General features: G+C 37.1%; 1 protein-coding gene across 6 annotated transcripts in view; it reads left to right on the top strand.

The window, feature by feature from the left end:
* The window catches only part of GUCY1A2 (guanylate cyclase 1 soluble subunit alpha 2), a 420,406-nt gene that overhangs the window by 251,979 nt on the left and 152,156 nt on the right, over positions 1–16,271 (top strand). For all 6 annotated transcript variants that reach the window (XM_054241317.2, XM_035264420.3, XM_078339369.1 and 3 more), the window contains exon 6: positions 8,888–9,031. In XM_054241317.2, coding sequence (XP_054097292.2) covers positions 8,888–9,031 — 144 coding nt within the window. The remainder of the gene's footprint in view (positions 1–8,887; positions 9,032–16,271) is intronic.

Genomic DNA, 16,271 nt, shown 5'->3' with positions numbered 1-16,271 from the left:
AGACTCTTCTCTCTGAAGTGCCAGTGTAGGTTAATGGCAACTGAGGACTCTCACTACTTCACATGACAGGTAGTGAGCCCATAGAAAGTTAGAGGTATTACAAGGTAACTTTAATGACTTTTTATCACTCCTTAGTTCTGCAGATTACCCATGACGTCACATGGAGGACAGGTATGGAGCTCCAGCCTCTGTAACATAAATCTCATTAATATACAACAATTATTCCTAGAATATCAACCTTTAGCATTATAAAATAAGATCATATAATGTAGACGTTAATATTTAATGACTATAAGATTACTTACAGAAACGAAAAAGAGCATCCTCACAATTTTGCTTTTTGGTAATCACATTTATGGGGAAGAATAAAATTAAACTATTGCAGTAGATTCACATTATAATGTCTAATTAAAATGCATATGCTTATGCCCAGCTGCCAAAGAGGTGGAGGCTGCTGCTTTGTTCCCTGTGGGAGGTGGAGCCTCTTATTACTCAGTTTTGTTTATCTCTTCTTCTGGTCCCAGCAACTTGGGACCAGGGGCACTCCCTCCTCTAGAGCGAGGGTGACAGAGGTGTGGCAGTTTTCAGGTACCCTGCAGTCATCCCCTATGATGATTTAGTTTTCTGCTGGCTCCACTGGGCCTGGTGAGCATCCTGCTTTCAGGAGGGAGTGGCCTCTCAACCCCCATAAGTACTGGGAGAATAACCTACAGGGTCGTGGCTGGGACTGGGACTCAGGCAATAGCTGGTATGGTGAGTCGGCTAAAACAGTGATAACTGAGGAGTGCCATTTTCTCAATACCAGCAGGAGAGGAGAGGAAGGTTGAGGAGGTGGTGGGTGAAAAGAAGGCGGAGAGATGCTGGAGGAGGAAGAAATGTAGGTCGAAGAAGAGTCGACGAAGTGATTTCCATGTAGAGAAGAGAGGAAATGATGAAGGAAAATAAAGTGACAGATGAAGGAGAAGGCGGAGTCCCGGCCCCTCAATGCCAAGGACGTTCTGAAGGCTGCAGCTGGAGCCCGTATATGCACAGGCTAACAGGGCCTTCCTCCAGCTGGAGCCCGTATATGCACAGGCTAACAGGGCCTTCCTCCAGCTGGAGCCCGTATATGCACAGGCTAACAGGGCCTTCCTCCAGCTGGAGCCCGAGTTTGGGTGAATATGATGACACTCAGAGGAGACCACAGATTCATCAAACAAAATATACACATACTCACATTCTGGGATGCCACCTTTTGAAACCACCCCCACCCAAATGTCATGCATAGGGGCCAAGATGCAGATTTGCTGAGGATCATCTAAATTAAGAGGTAAAAAGAGTTTAGACATCTAAGGACATGCTACATGTTCAAATTCTTTTTTTGAACAAAACTCTACTTCACAAACAAGGTAATCATTAAAGAATACAAGCCGGGTGCGGTGGCTCAAGCCTGTAATCCCAGCACTTTGGGAGCCCGAGGTGGGTGGATCACGATGTCAACAACAGATCGAGAGCATCCTGGTCAACATGGTGAAACCCTGTGTCTACTAAAATACAAAAAAAAATTAGCTGGGCATGGTTCCTGTAATCCCAGCTACTCAGGAGGCTGAGGCAGGAGAATTGCCTGAACCCAGGAGGCGGAGGTTGCGGTGAGCCGAGATCGCGCCATTGCTCTCCAGCCTGGGTAACAAGAACGAAACTCTGTCTCAAAAAAAAAAAAAAGAATACAGGGTCAGATCCTCTGGACAAGTGGCATTCCCTTTCATTCCAGTTACATGGCAAGGATCCCATGCCCACTCCTATAGGAGCAGGACATCACCTGTCGGTTCTTCACCTGGTCCTCAGGCTATAGCCTTCCAGAACCTGATAAGACTGCTGTTATTTTTAAAGGGATCTCTGGCCCAACTCCTGAAATACCATTATGTGGAGGAAAAGCCACTTACTGTCAGCAGGACAACCCATGGGGATACTGAGGCTGTTTTGGTATCAGTGTAGCTGACTCCTCCTTTTGGAAGTTACCCCTGCTCCAGATCCTCTGCCATCTATTGTTGGACCTGTGCTTGGCCAACCGCGATGTTGATGTGCTGACCAGCTTGCATCTTGGCTTCTCTGGACTTTTAGTACTCCCAGCTTCAAGAATGTGGCTTTTATGAACATGGCCATCACTCTGTGTAAGGCAGGAAAATGAGGAAAACTGCCTTCTCTCATCTACACGGTGGAACCCTCGTCTGTGTCAGGGGCTTCCTGTCTCTTTTTGATGTGGATCTTTGAGTTTTCTTCAAAGAGGGTCAGTGTGTCTTTAAGAACCTCAACCTCAAGAACGACAAAAGCCTGGGTGCAAGGCTGGGTGCAAGCTGCTTGTCTTTGGGTATGTCCCGTGGGCTTTCCATGGACCTCATACCTTTGCCTGACCACAGTCACATAGATTTTCATCTTTGGTTAGGAGTTCATTTCAGCCACCCTCCTATCTGGCAAAACAGGGACAGAAACAGTGGCAAGTTGCTGTGTGTGTCTGACGTCAAGTACAAAAAGTAGAGGGCCTCATAATCTAGATGGTAGCTTTCCTGCTCTTCTGTTACCAGTAAATATCCATGAAGGCCTGGGCTGTGTGTGTGTGTGTGTCCTGGGAAGCCTCTTGAATATTCTTGTGCAGAGCGCCACTGACCTCATTGTTCAGTTCCTAGTCAACAAGGACTTCCACAACTGTGTGTGGACTCAGACCATCAGCCAACCACTGGAGAAACCTTCTACTGTGCTGCCCTCCTCCCTGTCACCTAGGAAGCACACCAAATGTCAGGTGATTGGGCGGGCAGGTGTGGCCCAGTTCTCTCAGCAAGGGAAATATGGCATCCTTTCTAAGAACCAAGCATTCTTGGCACAGCCAATAAGCCCATGAAGAACATGGGACATTTACTAGTCCCCTTTCACCCACAAGCATGATCAGGTGTCCTGGTGCCCTGTGAGAAACTAGGAGGGAAAAGAAGGGGTTTCTCGTCTTTAAGTTTTGTCTACATCTGTCCGCCTACATCTCATTCCAATATCTCTTCTCTCCTTCCCTTTCTCTTTTTAAGGCACTGGAGCGCCCCAGAATACAAAATGTCTAGAAAGCAAACTTTCTAATGTGCTGCTTCTCTTGGCTGTGTCTGGGGAAGATTGTTCAGTAAGATAGACTACAGAGCTCTCTGACCCTCTGCTCTTACGCCCCAGAGAAAATGCAGAAAGGGCCAGAACTAGGACTGTGGGATTGAAGGACTGAGGTGGTCATGAGTCCCATGGAACAGGGATGGTTAATTGCCTGACTGTGTACATCATTTTTTTTTGGCTAATCTTATCCTCAATACTGACCCCCCCCCCCACCCCCTTTCGGAAGTTACCCCTGCTCCAGATCCTCTGCCATCTATTGTCGGGCCTGTGCTTGGCCAACTGCGATGTCGATGTGCTGACCAGCTTGCATCTTGGCTTCTCTGGACTTTTAGTGCTCCCAGCTTCAAGAATGTGGCTTTTATGTCCTTTTCCCATTTGTGCCCAAATATCCAAGAAATTCCCAGATATTTCTTGAGTATTAGCCTAGAGGGCATGGAGAAAAATGGTATGAAAATGATATGCTATTAGGAGCTAAAATATTTTCTTTAAAATTATCTAAAACTAAAATAAGCAAATGAGGTAAATGGGATGGGTGCAGTGGTTTATGCCTGTAATCCCAGCACTTTGGGAGGCTGCGGTGGGCAGATCTCTTGAGCCCAGGTATTCGAGACTAGCCTGGGCAACATGTGAAACCCTGTCTCTACAAAAATTTTTTAAAAACATTAGCCAGGCATGGTGGCATGCACCTGAAATCCAAGCTCCTTGGGAGTCTGAGGTGGGAGGATTGTGCGAGCCTTGGATGCAGAGGTTGCAGTGAGCCCAGATCATGCTATTGTACTCCAGTCTGGGTGACAGAGTAAGACCCTGACACACACCACACACACACACACACACACACAAAAGGTGAATGCATAGCTCTAATAAATTTATTTACATCACCTTTATTTCTGTTCTGGAATAATGTGAGGATTTAGATTCTAAAGTTTAGAGAAAAGATGAACTGAGATAGGCAAATTCTTTAAAGTTTTGTAAAAGCAGCTATAGTAATATGTAAGGCAGCAGTTGTACATATTTTTAGTACTCAAACCTCTTCTCTGTTCAGAAAATAACGTAAGTTTTTCCGACATTTGCATAAGTATTATGTTTTCCCATCTCCATGCTTAGTTTAGCCATCTTTATTCTTATCCAGTGCCATTCACGAACAGGTGGGAGATGGTGAAAATAAATGAAATGCACTATTTTCAACTGTGTCTGTTGTGTTTAAAACTATATAAAAACACTGAGGCAATTATAAAAGAATCCAGAACAAAGCCAACTCTTTGGACATTTTTTGTTTGTAGTCTGTTTACAATGTCCACTTGTTTCATTTTGGTTTAGCTCAAGGAAATAAACTCAGGAGCAACGGAATTGATGTATACCACTTTCACTTTTCCTGCTCCTTTTGAAGCAAAACCCACTAATTACTTCAAAGGAATCCAGTAACATTTCCACATATGTTTAATTTTGCTCAACTTATTTAGAGCTGCCTTAAAGGAAGGGAGAAGAGAGAAAAATGGAGCATTCATGGAAAGCTGCATTAAGACAGTTATGTTTCTGCCAAAATTCTTAAGGTGCCAAATATATCTGGAGAGAAAAAAACCCACAGATAGATATTACGTAGACCTCGCTTAATGTATATGTGAATCTCTCAAACTTTCCGGACATTTTGATATTAGAGAATGTGTACGTGATTATTTCTTCATTCATGTCTTCGTTAATGCTATTTACTAAATATTTCTGTATTTCTGACTATTCTTTTCTGGGCACAAGGTCGTCTGCCATTTCCCATTCTCTATATGTTGAACATAGCCATGCAGCTTGCTCTGGTCAATGAATCACAAAAAGAAGCTGTATATGTCACATCTGGGAGGAAGCTTTAAGGGCTCCTGTACAGTTAGTCAGAACCTCTTTTCTTCTGCTGTGGCAACTAGTTCCAGATGTGAAGGTCCTAATAGCATTGTTCCTGAAGAGAAGAGCTGTGGCCCAGGGTTTCGTCCTCCACCCAATCTCTTAACCCAAAGGGATATGCAGAATGAATGAGAAAAAAACGTTTGCTGATTTAGTGCATTAAGATTTGGAGGTTATATTGTTACTGCATCATAATCTAGCCTATGAAAATATTTTTTAAGTTTCTATATGTTGGGTATTGATGAATAATTGTGAGAATTTTACTTCCTAATATGTGTCACCGTTTTTTTGATGTCTATGTCTTTCCCAGCATTTTGGTCCTATTATTTCTAATATTTGGAAACTAAATATATGAATTTAGTATGTGTGTGTATATACACACACACACATATGTATTTAGTATGTACACATATTTAGTAAGTATATACATATATTTAGTATACATACTAATACATATATTTAGTTTCCAAATTTAGTATGTATATATATATACACATGCATATATTTAGTATGTGTATATATATATATATACACACACATATACATATATTTAGTATGTACATACATATATTTGGTGTACATACTAAATACATATGTTTAGTTTCCAAATATGAGAAATAACAGGACCAAAGAGCTGGAAAAGACATAGACATCAAAAAAACGGTGACACATATTAGGAAGTGAAATTCTCACAATTATTTATCAATACCCAACATATAAAAACTTAAAAAATGTTTTCATGTATATATGTGTGTGTGTATATATATATATATATATATAGAGAGAGAGAGAGAGAGAGATTTATATGGATATAGATATATATGTATTATATAGATATAGATAATATATATACAGATCTGTATATATATATGTATATATCTATATATAGATATAGATATATGGAGAGAGAGAGAGAGAGAGAGAAAGGTCTTGCTGTCACTCTGTCACCCAGTCTGCAGTGTGGTGGTGAAATCATAGCCCACTGCAGCCTTGATCTCCTGGTTTCTAGTGATCCCAAGTAGCTGAGACTACAGGTAAGAGCCACCTTACCTGGCTAAATTTTAAATTTTTTTTGTAGAGATTGAGGTCTCACTGTGTTGCCCAAGCTGGTCTTGAACTCCTGGACTCAAGCAGTCCTCCTGCCTTGGTCTCCCAAAATTTTTGGATTCCAGGTGTCAGCCACCATGCCTAGCCTTAAAGTTGTATACAATCATGTATGGATTGTAATAAATATGAATTTGTTATATTTACTTTGTGCCTGTATTTATTTTGTACTTCATTCACTTATATGTTATATGAGTTGATAACATAGTGGTCCATCTTTTATATGCAATTACAGTACACACTCCTAAGGAGAAAGTGCAACATATAACTAATCTCCATGTATTCTTGTGCAAATTCTAGAAATGCACATTTAGTGGAATTCAATGCATGTTTCTCTGAAAAGATAATTGAGATGCAGATGCGGATGAGGATGATGATAGACATTTCAGGAAGTGATTGTGCTCTAGGAACTTGCATGTTAAGAGTGACTGCAAAGCATTTGGGTTTGTGCAGGCAATTTACTGACTATATGTTCTGTTATCTGAAAACCAGAAATATATTTCCAGGTACACAGCTAATAGCATCATGGGATTTTAAAGTGTATACAAATATGAAAGTGTGGGATAATGTGAGGATTAGTGAAAAACATTGTCTTATTAAGGGAAAATTGTTAAATAGCCACATTTTAAATGTTTATTCTTTGATGGGTGTCTTCCTTAGTGAGCATTATTTCCAGGAAGTATATTTTAGTCTTTGGAATAAAACCTTTGCCAACTCATATTGCACTGTCTTTCTATTCCTACAGTATAATTTTATTTTGATTTTTCTGGCGTCAGAAAACAAGTCAGAGTGAAATTTTTGAATATAACAATAGATCTGGGGGTACTTGAATCAGCTTGGATGCATATTTCCTGATGATCAAGTGATAAGTTTCGCAGTGTTGGTCCCACGAGCTTCTTAAGTGTTCTCACAATGTTCCCTAAACCGGAGCTCATATAATTTCATGCATATATCTCTTTAATACCATAGTGTTAGAATGCTTCTCCATGGAAATCTAATTTTTGATATTAAAAATAACAGAATATTTTATAAGTCTTGGTATATTTATGCTGGAATCATCTCTATCACTGATGCATATTTTTCCTATACAGATCTACACAGCACACAGATCTAAATGGTGCTCGTAAAATGAATGATGAAAATAAGCAAACAGTTAAAATCACTTATTGTAATTATGGTTAACATGGTTAACGTATTCATTTAGCAGATATTATAAATATTAGATATTTATTAAATAGCTATGTTATAGACACTGTGCTAAGCTCTGTGAATACAGAGATGAATAGAAAAATAAACCCACGGTCTCATTTCTTAAAAGCCCGTGTCATAGCCAGGGATGTGTATTGGGTTTATATAGATACATGTGGATTATAGCCTGTGCTGAATGTTAGAGCAGAGTGATGTGGAAGTGCTGCTGAAACAGAATGAAGAAAGGATCAGTTCTTTGATAAATTATCTGATGGAAACTCCCGGAAGGAACATGGAGCACATTACAGGAAAAGCGACATTGAAATTGTGCATTTAGTACAGTTTTTCATCACTTTGGCCTAATTAATCATATTAACACTATTGAGGATTGTATTAGGTTGGTGTGAAAGTAATTGCATTTTTTGCCATTAGTACCACCACCTCTATCGTGGATAACTAGAGAACCTTTCTCTGAAATAATAGAACTTTATCCCATGTGCTATGCTTTGGAAATTTGGGAGTTTTAACATGCAGTAAATATTTAAAATATTTATCAGCAGAAATGGGCATTCAGAATGGATGTTGACGACAGAATTAGAAGAGTGTCTAGAAAGACCCCATAGTACCTGCTCCTCTCAATTTTATGGTTATGGATATATCTGTGCACCTCAATTTTTCATCTTTCAAATGTCACTAATACTTGTTTCTTTTTTCTTTTCTTTCTTTTTTTTTTCTTTTTTGAGATGGAATTTTGCTGTGTTCCAGGCTGGAGTGCAGTGGCGCGATCTGGGCTCACTGCATCCTCCACCTCCTGGGTTCAAGTGATTCTCCTGCCTCAGCCTCCCAAGTAGCTGGGACTACAAGCATACCCCCATGCCCAGCTAATTTCTGTATTTTTAGTAGAGATGGGGGTTCAGCATGTTGTCCAGGATGGTCTCAATGTCCTGACCTCATGATCTTCAGTTTCCTAAAGTGCTGGGATTACAGGCATGAGCCGCCAAGCCTGGCCCAATACTTGTTTCTTTCATGCATATTTGTGAAGATAAAATGGGACAATGTACAAAAAGTAGTTGACTCATAGAGTATGAATATTTAAGAAATATTAAGCATTACATAATGTTTTAAGAGTAAGAAAGAACATACATGACAAAAAATTGCAGATATATCTAAAAGTGTGGAACAATTTTCTTCAGATGAAAAAATTGGGGAAAAATACTTTCCAAAAGACTACTTGGAATTGGAAGATGAAGGAATGGCTCTGCAAAAGGCAATTATTTGGAAGTGATCTAGGCAAAATACTGACAGTTCTATTTTTGTGGGGGATAATTATTTTATATTACAGTTGTTCCTAATTTCAGTGATCATCTCTGGTGATAATGTTAACGAACAGCCCTGGAGTGAGATGTCAGTATTTGACTGTGGCTGTTTGCAAACTCTGCTGTAATTATACACAGTTGTCTAATTGCTTAATTTATTGATGTTTTGCTGACATGTTTTTCAGCAACATTTGCGATTGCAGATATCTAATCATTTTTCTTTGGGCTCATTATCATACGTTTGCATTTTCTTTGTCTGATGGATGCAGGTGGAAACAATAGGTGATGCCTACTGTGTGGCAGCTGGACTCCACAGAAAAAGCCTCTGCCATGCTAAACCCATTGCCCTGATGGCCTTGAAGATGATGGAACTTTCAGAAGAGGTGCTGACACCTGATGGAAGACCGATTCAGGTAAGCCTCCCAGCTATCTGGTTTGAGTAGTAAGTGCAGCATTCACTGGAGGAGGCAAGTAATTCCATTCCAAGTCCTACTTTTTATAATTTATAGATCCTGACAAGTTGCGTGCTTAAGGAGGACAAGTGATGACTAGAGATAACTCTATAAATCCAGGAAAAGAACAAACGGAATATGTTCCAAGATAGGAAAAGTTGTGTGGAAGGCAAATTACTTGTGGAGGAAAGAAAGAGCTGAAAGGTTAGACCCAAGGGTTACTGCCAGTGACCAGGTCACCAAATTCAAGCAAGAATGATGGTGAGATTCGGAGTTTTAGAGGTAATCCAAGGAGTAAAACATACAAAAAATGAAGAAAATGGAGGACCTACACGACTTCCTGTAAGTAGTGTACAGGTTTTCCTTGTGGAACTTCAGACCTCAGGGTCACTTCAGCAGTTCCACTTGTGGCAGAGTTCGAAGGTTGCAGCCTAATAACTGTAAAAACTTTAAAACGGTGGAAAGTCCAGCTCCTGATGTGTTGTACTCTTGGTTCTGATAGTCTTCTGCAATCTGAGGTTTACCTCTGGGAATGCGTGAGGTCATCTATTGTATTAAGTGTCATTACTTTGAAACCAGAAATCTTACGTTTGGGGAAGTAAACCTGAATTCAGGTCCACCCTTTTATAGCAGCTCACCAGCTAAGAGTTAAGAAAACACATGGGGAAAAAAGTGGCCAAAAATGCGAGTACCGTTCTAGCTCTGGGATTATAGCAGACTGGGGACCCTGAACAATCCGATTAAAATTATGATAATATTGGGTTAAAGGTGTTAAAAAATATTTTATAAACTTTGCTGAACTCATAGGCAAGAGATACATGCCAGTTATACTATGTGTGTAGATTTAAAAGAAAAAAACCCTAATTGGTGAATTTAACTTACGAGCCCTGTTATTAGCAATGATAGAGGGAAACTAAAAGTACTGTTTCCCCTAGAAGACGTCAACTTCAGTCCTATCTTCAAATAAACTCTGCAGATTTTATGTGTTTTAAAAAATATGGTCCTAGTTTGTGGTTATATTTTTATTTTTTCTTGATAAGCTGGAAGGTTTAATTTTAATGTTTTAAATGATACATATTTATATCTTTTATAATTTGTAAACTTTTGACCTGACTAGTTCACAAAAAAATCCGTTCCTACTTAAGTCAAAATTTTCTAATGATAGATCTTTAGTTTTATAGTATGGATTTTTACACTTGACCCGCCTGGAAGATAAAGGTTATTAAAACTGGTAATAACATAATACTAACAAAAGTCACACGCTCACACACACAGACACACAAAAAAGTCACACACACAGACACAAAAAAGTCACACACTCACACACAGACACACACAAAAGTCACACACTCACACAGACACACAAAAAAGTCACACACAGACACACAAAAAAGTCACACTCACACAGACATACAAGAAAGTCACACACACAGACACACAAAAGTCACACTCCCACAGACACAAAAAAGTCACACAGACACACAAAGTCACACACTCACACAGACATACAAAAAAGACACAGGCACACAAAAGTCACACACACAAAAGTAACACAGTCACACACAGACACACAAAAGTAACACACTCACACACGGACACACAAAAAAGTCACACACTCACACGAAAACGAAGTACTATGGGGAAGAACCGGGGGAAATTATAGATGGGAAAGACAGATCTGGAATGTTTTCGGACATCAAGCTTATCATACACAGGATTAAAATCACAACATTTAACGTAACTATAAGAAATAAAAGAGATGCTGAAAACTGTGAGAAGTGGACAAGAATTGGGAAAGAACCAGAGAACTTCTAAGCAATCAAGGTAATACTTTAGAAAAGAAGAGAGAACAAAGTGGATAAGTTTAAAAGCAAATTAGACATAGATGAAGCAATTTGTTCATTAAAAGAACTGAAGAAATTATCAGTTTTTAAGTTCAGATATTTAAAAATGGGGATATATGAATAAGAGAATGTAAAACATAAAATATGTGGGAGACAGAGGAGAGAGTGAAAAGATGTAATATATATTCAACTGAGGTTCCAAATAGAGTGAATGCAAAAAAGATAATTATTTTCGGGAACTATTAAAGGATGTCAGTCAGTACCTAGACAGAGTAATTTAAAAGAATTCTGTGAAAGTTAAGCCATAGGAATCCAAAACTAAACCCATCTTAATGAGACTGCAGGGCATCAGAGAAAAAGAGTACTTGATAAATTATACAAGTGACATTGATCCGTGTGAAAAGGACAAGGTATTCAATAAATGGTTGGGGGACTATTGGCTATTCGTGAGGAAAACTAATTGAAATTGGCATTCTACTTTATGAATCTGCATATAAATCAGTTCTCTTTGGGGGGAGGTAAATGTAAAGATTCATACTATAAAACTTTAAATTTATCATTAGAAAATCTTGACAAATAGGGAAGGATTTTTTTATGAACTCCAGGTCAAAAATTTGCAAATCATAATATAAAAGTTTAGAACATGAAAATTAAAGCCTTCCTGTTTAGTTTAGAATAACTAAAAAATACAACCACAGACTAGGAGAATATTTTTTGTAACACATGTAATCAGTAAGTATCTAGTTAACCTTGTCAGTAATCGAATTAATATAAATTTACAACACTATCATCTAGCATTTCTCTTTAGTAGTTTGACAGAACTTTGAAAGTCTGACAGTGCCACTGCTGGTGAGGATCTGGAGCAGCAGGAAATCTCACCCATAGCTAGTGGAAGTATAAGTGGTACAATGTACTTGGCATTAGCTGGTAAAATTGAACGTTTGCGTATCCTACAATCCAGCGTTTCCTCTCCTAGATGTTTACACCTGTAGGAGGGAAGTCGTTGGCATGTATAACAAAAGTCACACACAAGATTATTCACAGGAATAGTTTTAATAATAGTCTCTAACTGTAGCTAATTCAAATATCCATCCACAGTAGGATAAACTGTGATATTTTTATACCTTGGTATACTGTATAGTTGGGAAAATGAATGATCTCAGCTACTGACATCAACATGGATGAATGTCAAAAACAAAATCTTGAACAAAAGAATAAAGTCATTAAAGAATGCTAAGTATTAGTCCACTTAACTAAAGTTTAAAACTGAAAGAATTGAAAAAATTCTATTTAGAAATACCTACATTGATGGAGAAAAGTGTTTAAAAAGGGAGAAAATGTGTAATACAAAATTCAGGCTGGTGCTTATCTCTGAGGGCAAGATGATGGGAAGGAAGAGGATAAAATAGGGAAAATAAACATAATATAAAATGTTTATTCTGTAATATGCACATATATGTTTATATTTGACCATTTAAAAGTGGAAAGAGAGTTTTCCACCTTACCAGTGATGAAAATGGGAAAATATGGAGCATTCAAAATAAAAATCTGGTTTAAGTTCCCTCAGGGCATAATTATTGAGTTATTCAAATATATGAATGGTACTCTACCACTGCCAGGAAAACAAACAAAAGGAATAGTGTCTCAGATCTGCTGCACACTGCAAATATAGACATTTCAGACTGAACTTATCAGTTCTTAAATCTGCAGGCCTACCAGCTGGGCAGGCTTCTCATTTGGGGATTGTTTTGGATGTTGGATTTTCTTTTATGGAGAACATGTTTGTATTGAATTTAGCATTGTGGTAGCACAGTTAAATTACAGAAAACAAAACCAGGGAATTGTGTTTTACGGTGTGTTCATCAGTATTTTCATTTGTGTGATATAATATTAGCTCTTTCTTACAAATCAGATAGTCTTATTAAATCAGAGGAAGAAATGTCCACAAAGATTTAATAACAATGCAGACAGAGAATTCAAAACAATAAACCCCACCTTAATAATTTTAACTTCGTTACTAATTTATAGTATTTTCATGGTTTGGAATTATTTCTCAGCATATTAATTTGGTTTTAAATTGCCTGCTAGCTTGGTGCCCTGGGGACATTTCCAAACTTATTGAGAGAATCTTTTATTATAAGAATGCTGGGATGTTGTAGCAGAGTTGACGTGATAGCTGATTCTTTACCTCAAATTATATACGTTTTAGGTGATTTAAATTATTAGTTATTAAAATTGTAATTGCACAAAACTAAGTCCGGTTGAATTTTGAAAAACAAATTGATAATTTTTATATGGTTTTATAACCTGGGAGACATGCTGTAACAATGGGAAATAGGAGCCAAAATTGTCATGTTCAATGGCTTGGTAGTGGTTGGTGATGCCCTTGACTCACTGATTGTAAAACTGCCTGTATTTCCTTTTTTTAATTTTGAAAATAACCAGAGAATGTAGCATTTTGTTTTTTTTTTTTTTTTTCAGTCTATAAATACTCGAGCAAATTATTGTTCTGTAACTACTCTAATGAAAGTTAGAGGCTACTTCTAGACTGTACCTATAAGGCAGATATAAAAATGGTCTATCTATACAATAAATTCTGAAAACTCAGTTCATGGTGACTTTAATTAGGTCGGCTTTTGTAAAGAGTTATTAGAATTTTTCACACTTGATTAGTATGATATTTCTTCTGCTGGCTGAAAATATGGAAGAATCAGCATTATGACTATTTCCTTTTTGTTCCTCCCAAGGGAGAATCTGACTTTACTTTTTTTTTTTCCCTGAGACACAGGGTCTTGCTCTGTTGTCCAGGCTGGGGTCCAGTGGCATGATCACAGCTTACTAAGGCCTCAACCTCCTGTGCTCAAGGGATCCTCCCAGCACAGTCTCTGGAGTAGCTGGGACCACAGACATGTGGAATCACACATGACTATTTAAAACTTTTTTTTTGCTAGAGATGGGGTCTTCTTATGTTGCCCAGGCTGGTCTTGAACCCCTGGCCTCAAGCAATCCTCCTGCCTCACCCTCCTAAAATGTTGGGATTATAGGCATGAGCCACCATGCCAGGCCTGAATTTTTAAATATTAAACCGTAGAGAACTGAAAAGTAAAATTAGATTTATATTCTTTCTCCTTGTTTGCACTAGCTATATTGTGAATTCACTAGAAAAATGTATTACTTTACACTGTTCTTTAATCTTTGGAACCTGATTTTATAAAGGTATTTTGGATAGTTTTTAGTGCTGACTGGCTAACTTATACTAATAGTTAAACCACACTTTGATTAAAATAACCAGGTATTTATTACTGCCTATCATTTATTATTTCTTTAAAAAAAAAAAAAGCTGTTGATAAGGAAAGGGAAGTTGGTTCAAGGATTAACTAGAGAATGTGCTTAGGGTATATCAGAAAGACAAATAGCATTTTCTTTCTTGAAGAAAAGGCTTTTGAAGAAATATTGACTGTGTCCAAATGTCTTTTAATTCTGTACTTAGTTTAAAAACTATTTTCATTGAATTTTATCTCATAGCCATACAAATTCAAATTTTCTTCATTAGTTCAAAGAACAGTACATTTTATATAATGAGGCAAGTATGGAGACATTTTGAAATAGAGTTAAACAATGTGTAATCATGTTGTAATACTAATGTGTTTAGCAATCTCAATTGCAAATCAGGGAAATGCCATGAGAAAAAGACTCACAGCATTTCCGTGATTTGCAATTGAGATTGCTAAACACATTAGTATTACTGACTGGTGCAAAAGCGGGAATATTAACATAAAATTTACATGTATTGTAATATATTAAATTATCGCCCCTTAAGCTTCAACTTTTAATGAGCTTACAGGACTTTTTGAGATTATGCAGTAATTATTCTCTAATTAATTTTTAAATAGTTGTTGCTATCTGCAAAGGAAACCTGATGTTATTTTAATATTTGAAGGGATTTGGTTTTTGGAAATATTTCAATATTTAATTAAACCTGTCGGATTACAGCATGAGACAGTATTTAGAAAAATGGAAAACTAATTACAGTCAGCACTCCATATCCATGAGTTCTGCATCCTCCAATTCAGCCAACTGCAGGTCAGAAATGTAGGTAGGTCAATGATAATCGTGTCAGTACCGAACATGTATAGACTTTTCTTCTTGTCATTATTTTCTAAAACGGCATAACAACTACTTACTCATTATCTACAGCACGTTACATATTATAAGTAAATGTTCTTGAAAAGTACATATGAAAGTATGTAGGAGAATGTTCCTAGGTTATACGCATATACAACACTACTTTATAAGGGCCAAAAGTCTCTTATATTACTTATAATACCTGATAAAAAGTAAATACTACATAAATCATTGTAATGCCATATCATTTTGTTTGTATTTTTTAATTGTTGAATTTTTATTTATTTGTTTGTTTATATTTTTATTTCAATTTTTTAATGCCATATTTTCAATCCACACTTGGTTGAACATGCAGATGTGGAACCTGTGAATACAGAGGGTCGAGTGTATTTGGTAATCTAATTAATTTTCTGAGATTCTTTGATAATTATTTATAAAACTCAAATTAGTACTTTTTAATCTCAATGCGTGTGTATTTATTTGAAATGTTGTATTTCTAGAGGCTATATACATATAAGGAGAAAAACCTAAAGGGTCAGAAAAAACTACATAGGCCTTATATAAAATGACTGTTGTGGATCCCAGTTACCCTCACTTATCATGTTTATCAATTAGGAGTATTTAAATTTGCTTTTAATCTCCCAGATAATGCATATAGTGGCAGTTTTCATAAGTCACTGTTGTGTTGTAGCAATAGTATAGAAAAATACTATATAATATTACTGGTGAAATTTATGACTAGATAGATATATTTTCTAATAGATTCATTCTGCATAGTAAATTTATGGGGAACTGTAAATTTGTTTATGTTTTTAAAAAGTGTTTAAAGTTTTTGTATTTTTGAGTTTACCAGCAAAGTTATGAGTCTCTTCCGTAGTTTGCTTTCTTTTAATAATCAATGCCTTATTCTATATACTCTCCTTAGATCTGTGTTCTAACCTGCTAATACTTCCATTAGTTGGTTGTAAAAGTTATTTATGAAAGTCATCCACTGAATGCTTCAGTGCTGATTATAGCAGCTTATAGTGTCTTACAGTTTCATTTATCTGACAAAATTTTTCGTACTGTTTTTATGTATGTTCTTGAATCCATCATCAGTAATGATTGTAAACACTTCTGGTAAGTCCGTCTCTAGAACTCCTGCAGTCTATTACATAATCTGCTCTTTCACTTAATTATTAGTCATAATACTTGTTTCCTGTGCAACTAATTACTATTTTTTTTGTTTGAGT

The sequence above is a fragment of the Callithrix jacchus genome, chromosome 10 (genome assembly GCF_049354715.1).
Source record: "Callithrix jacchus isolate 240 chromosome 10, calJac240_pri, whole genome shotgun sequence".
Lineage (NCBI taxonomy): Eukaryota > Metazoa > Chordata > Mammalia > Primates > Cebidae > Callithrix > Callithrix jacchus.
Note: the sequence above shows the minus strand (reverse complement) of the source record. Positions and strands in the feature narration are given on the sequence as shown.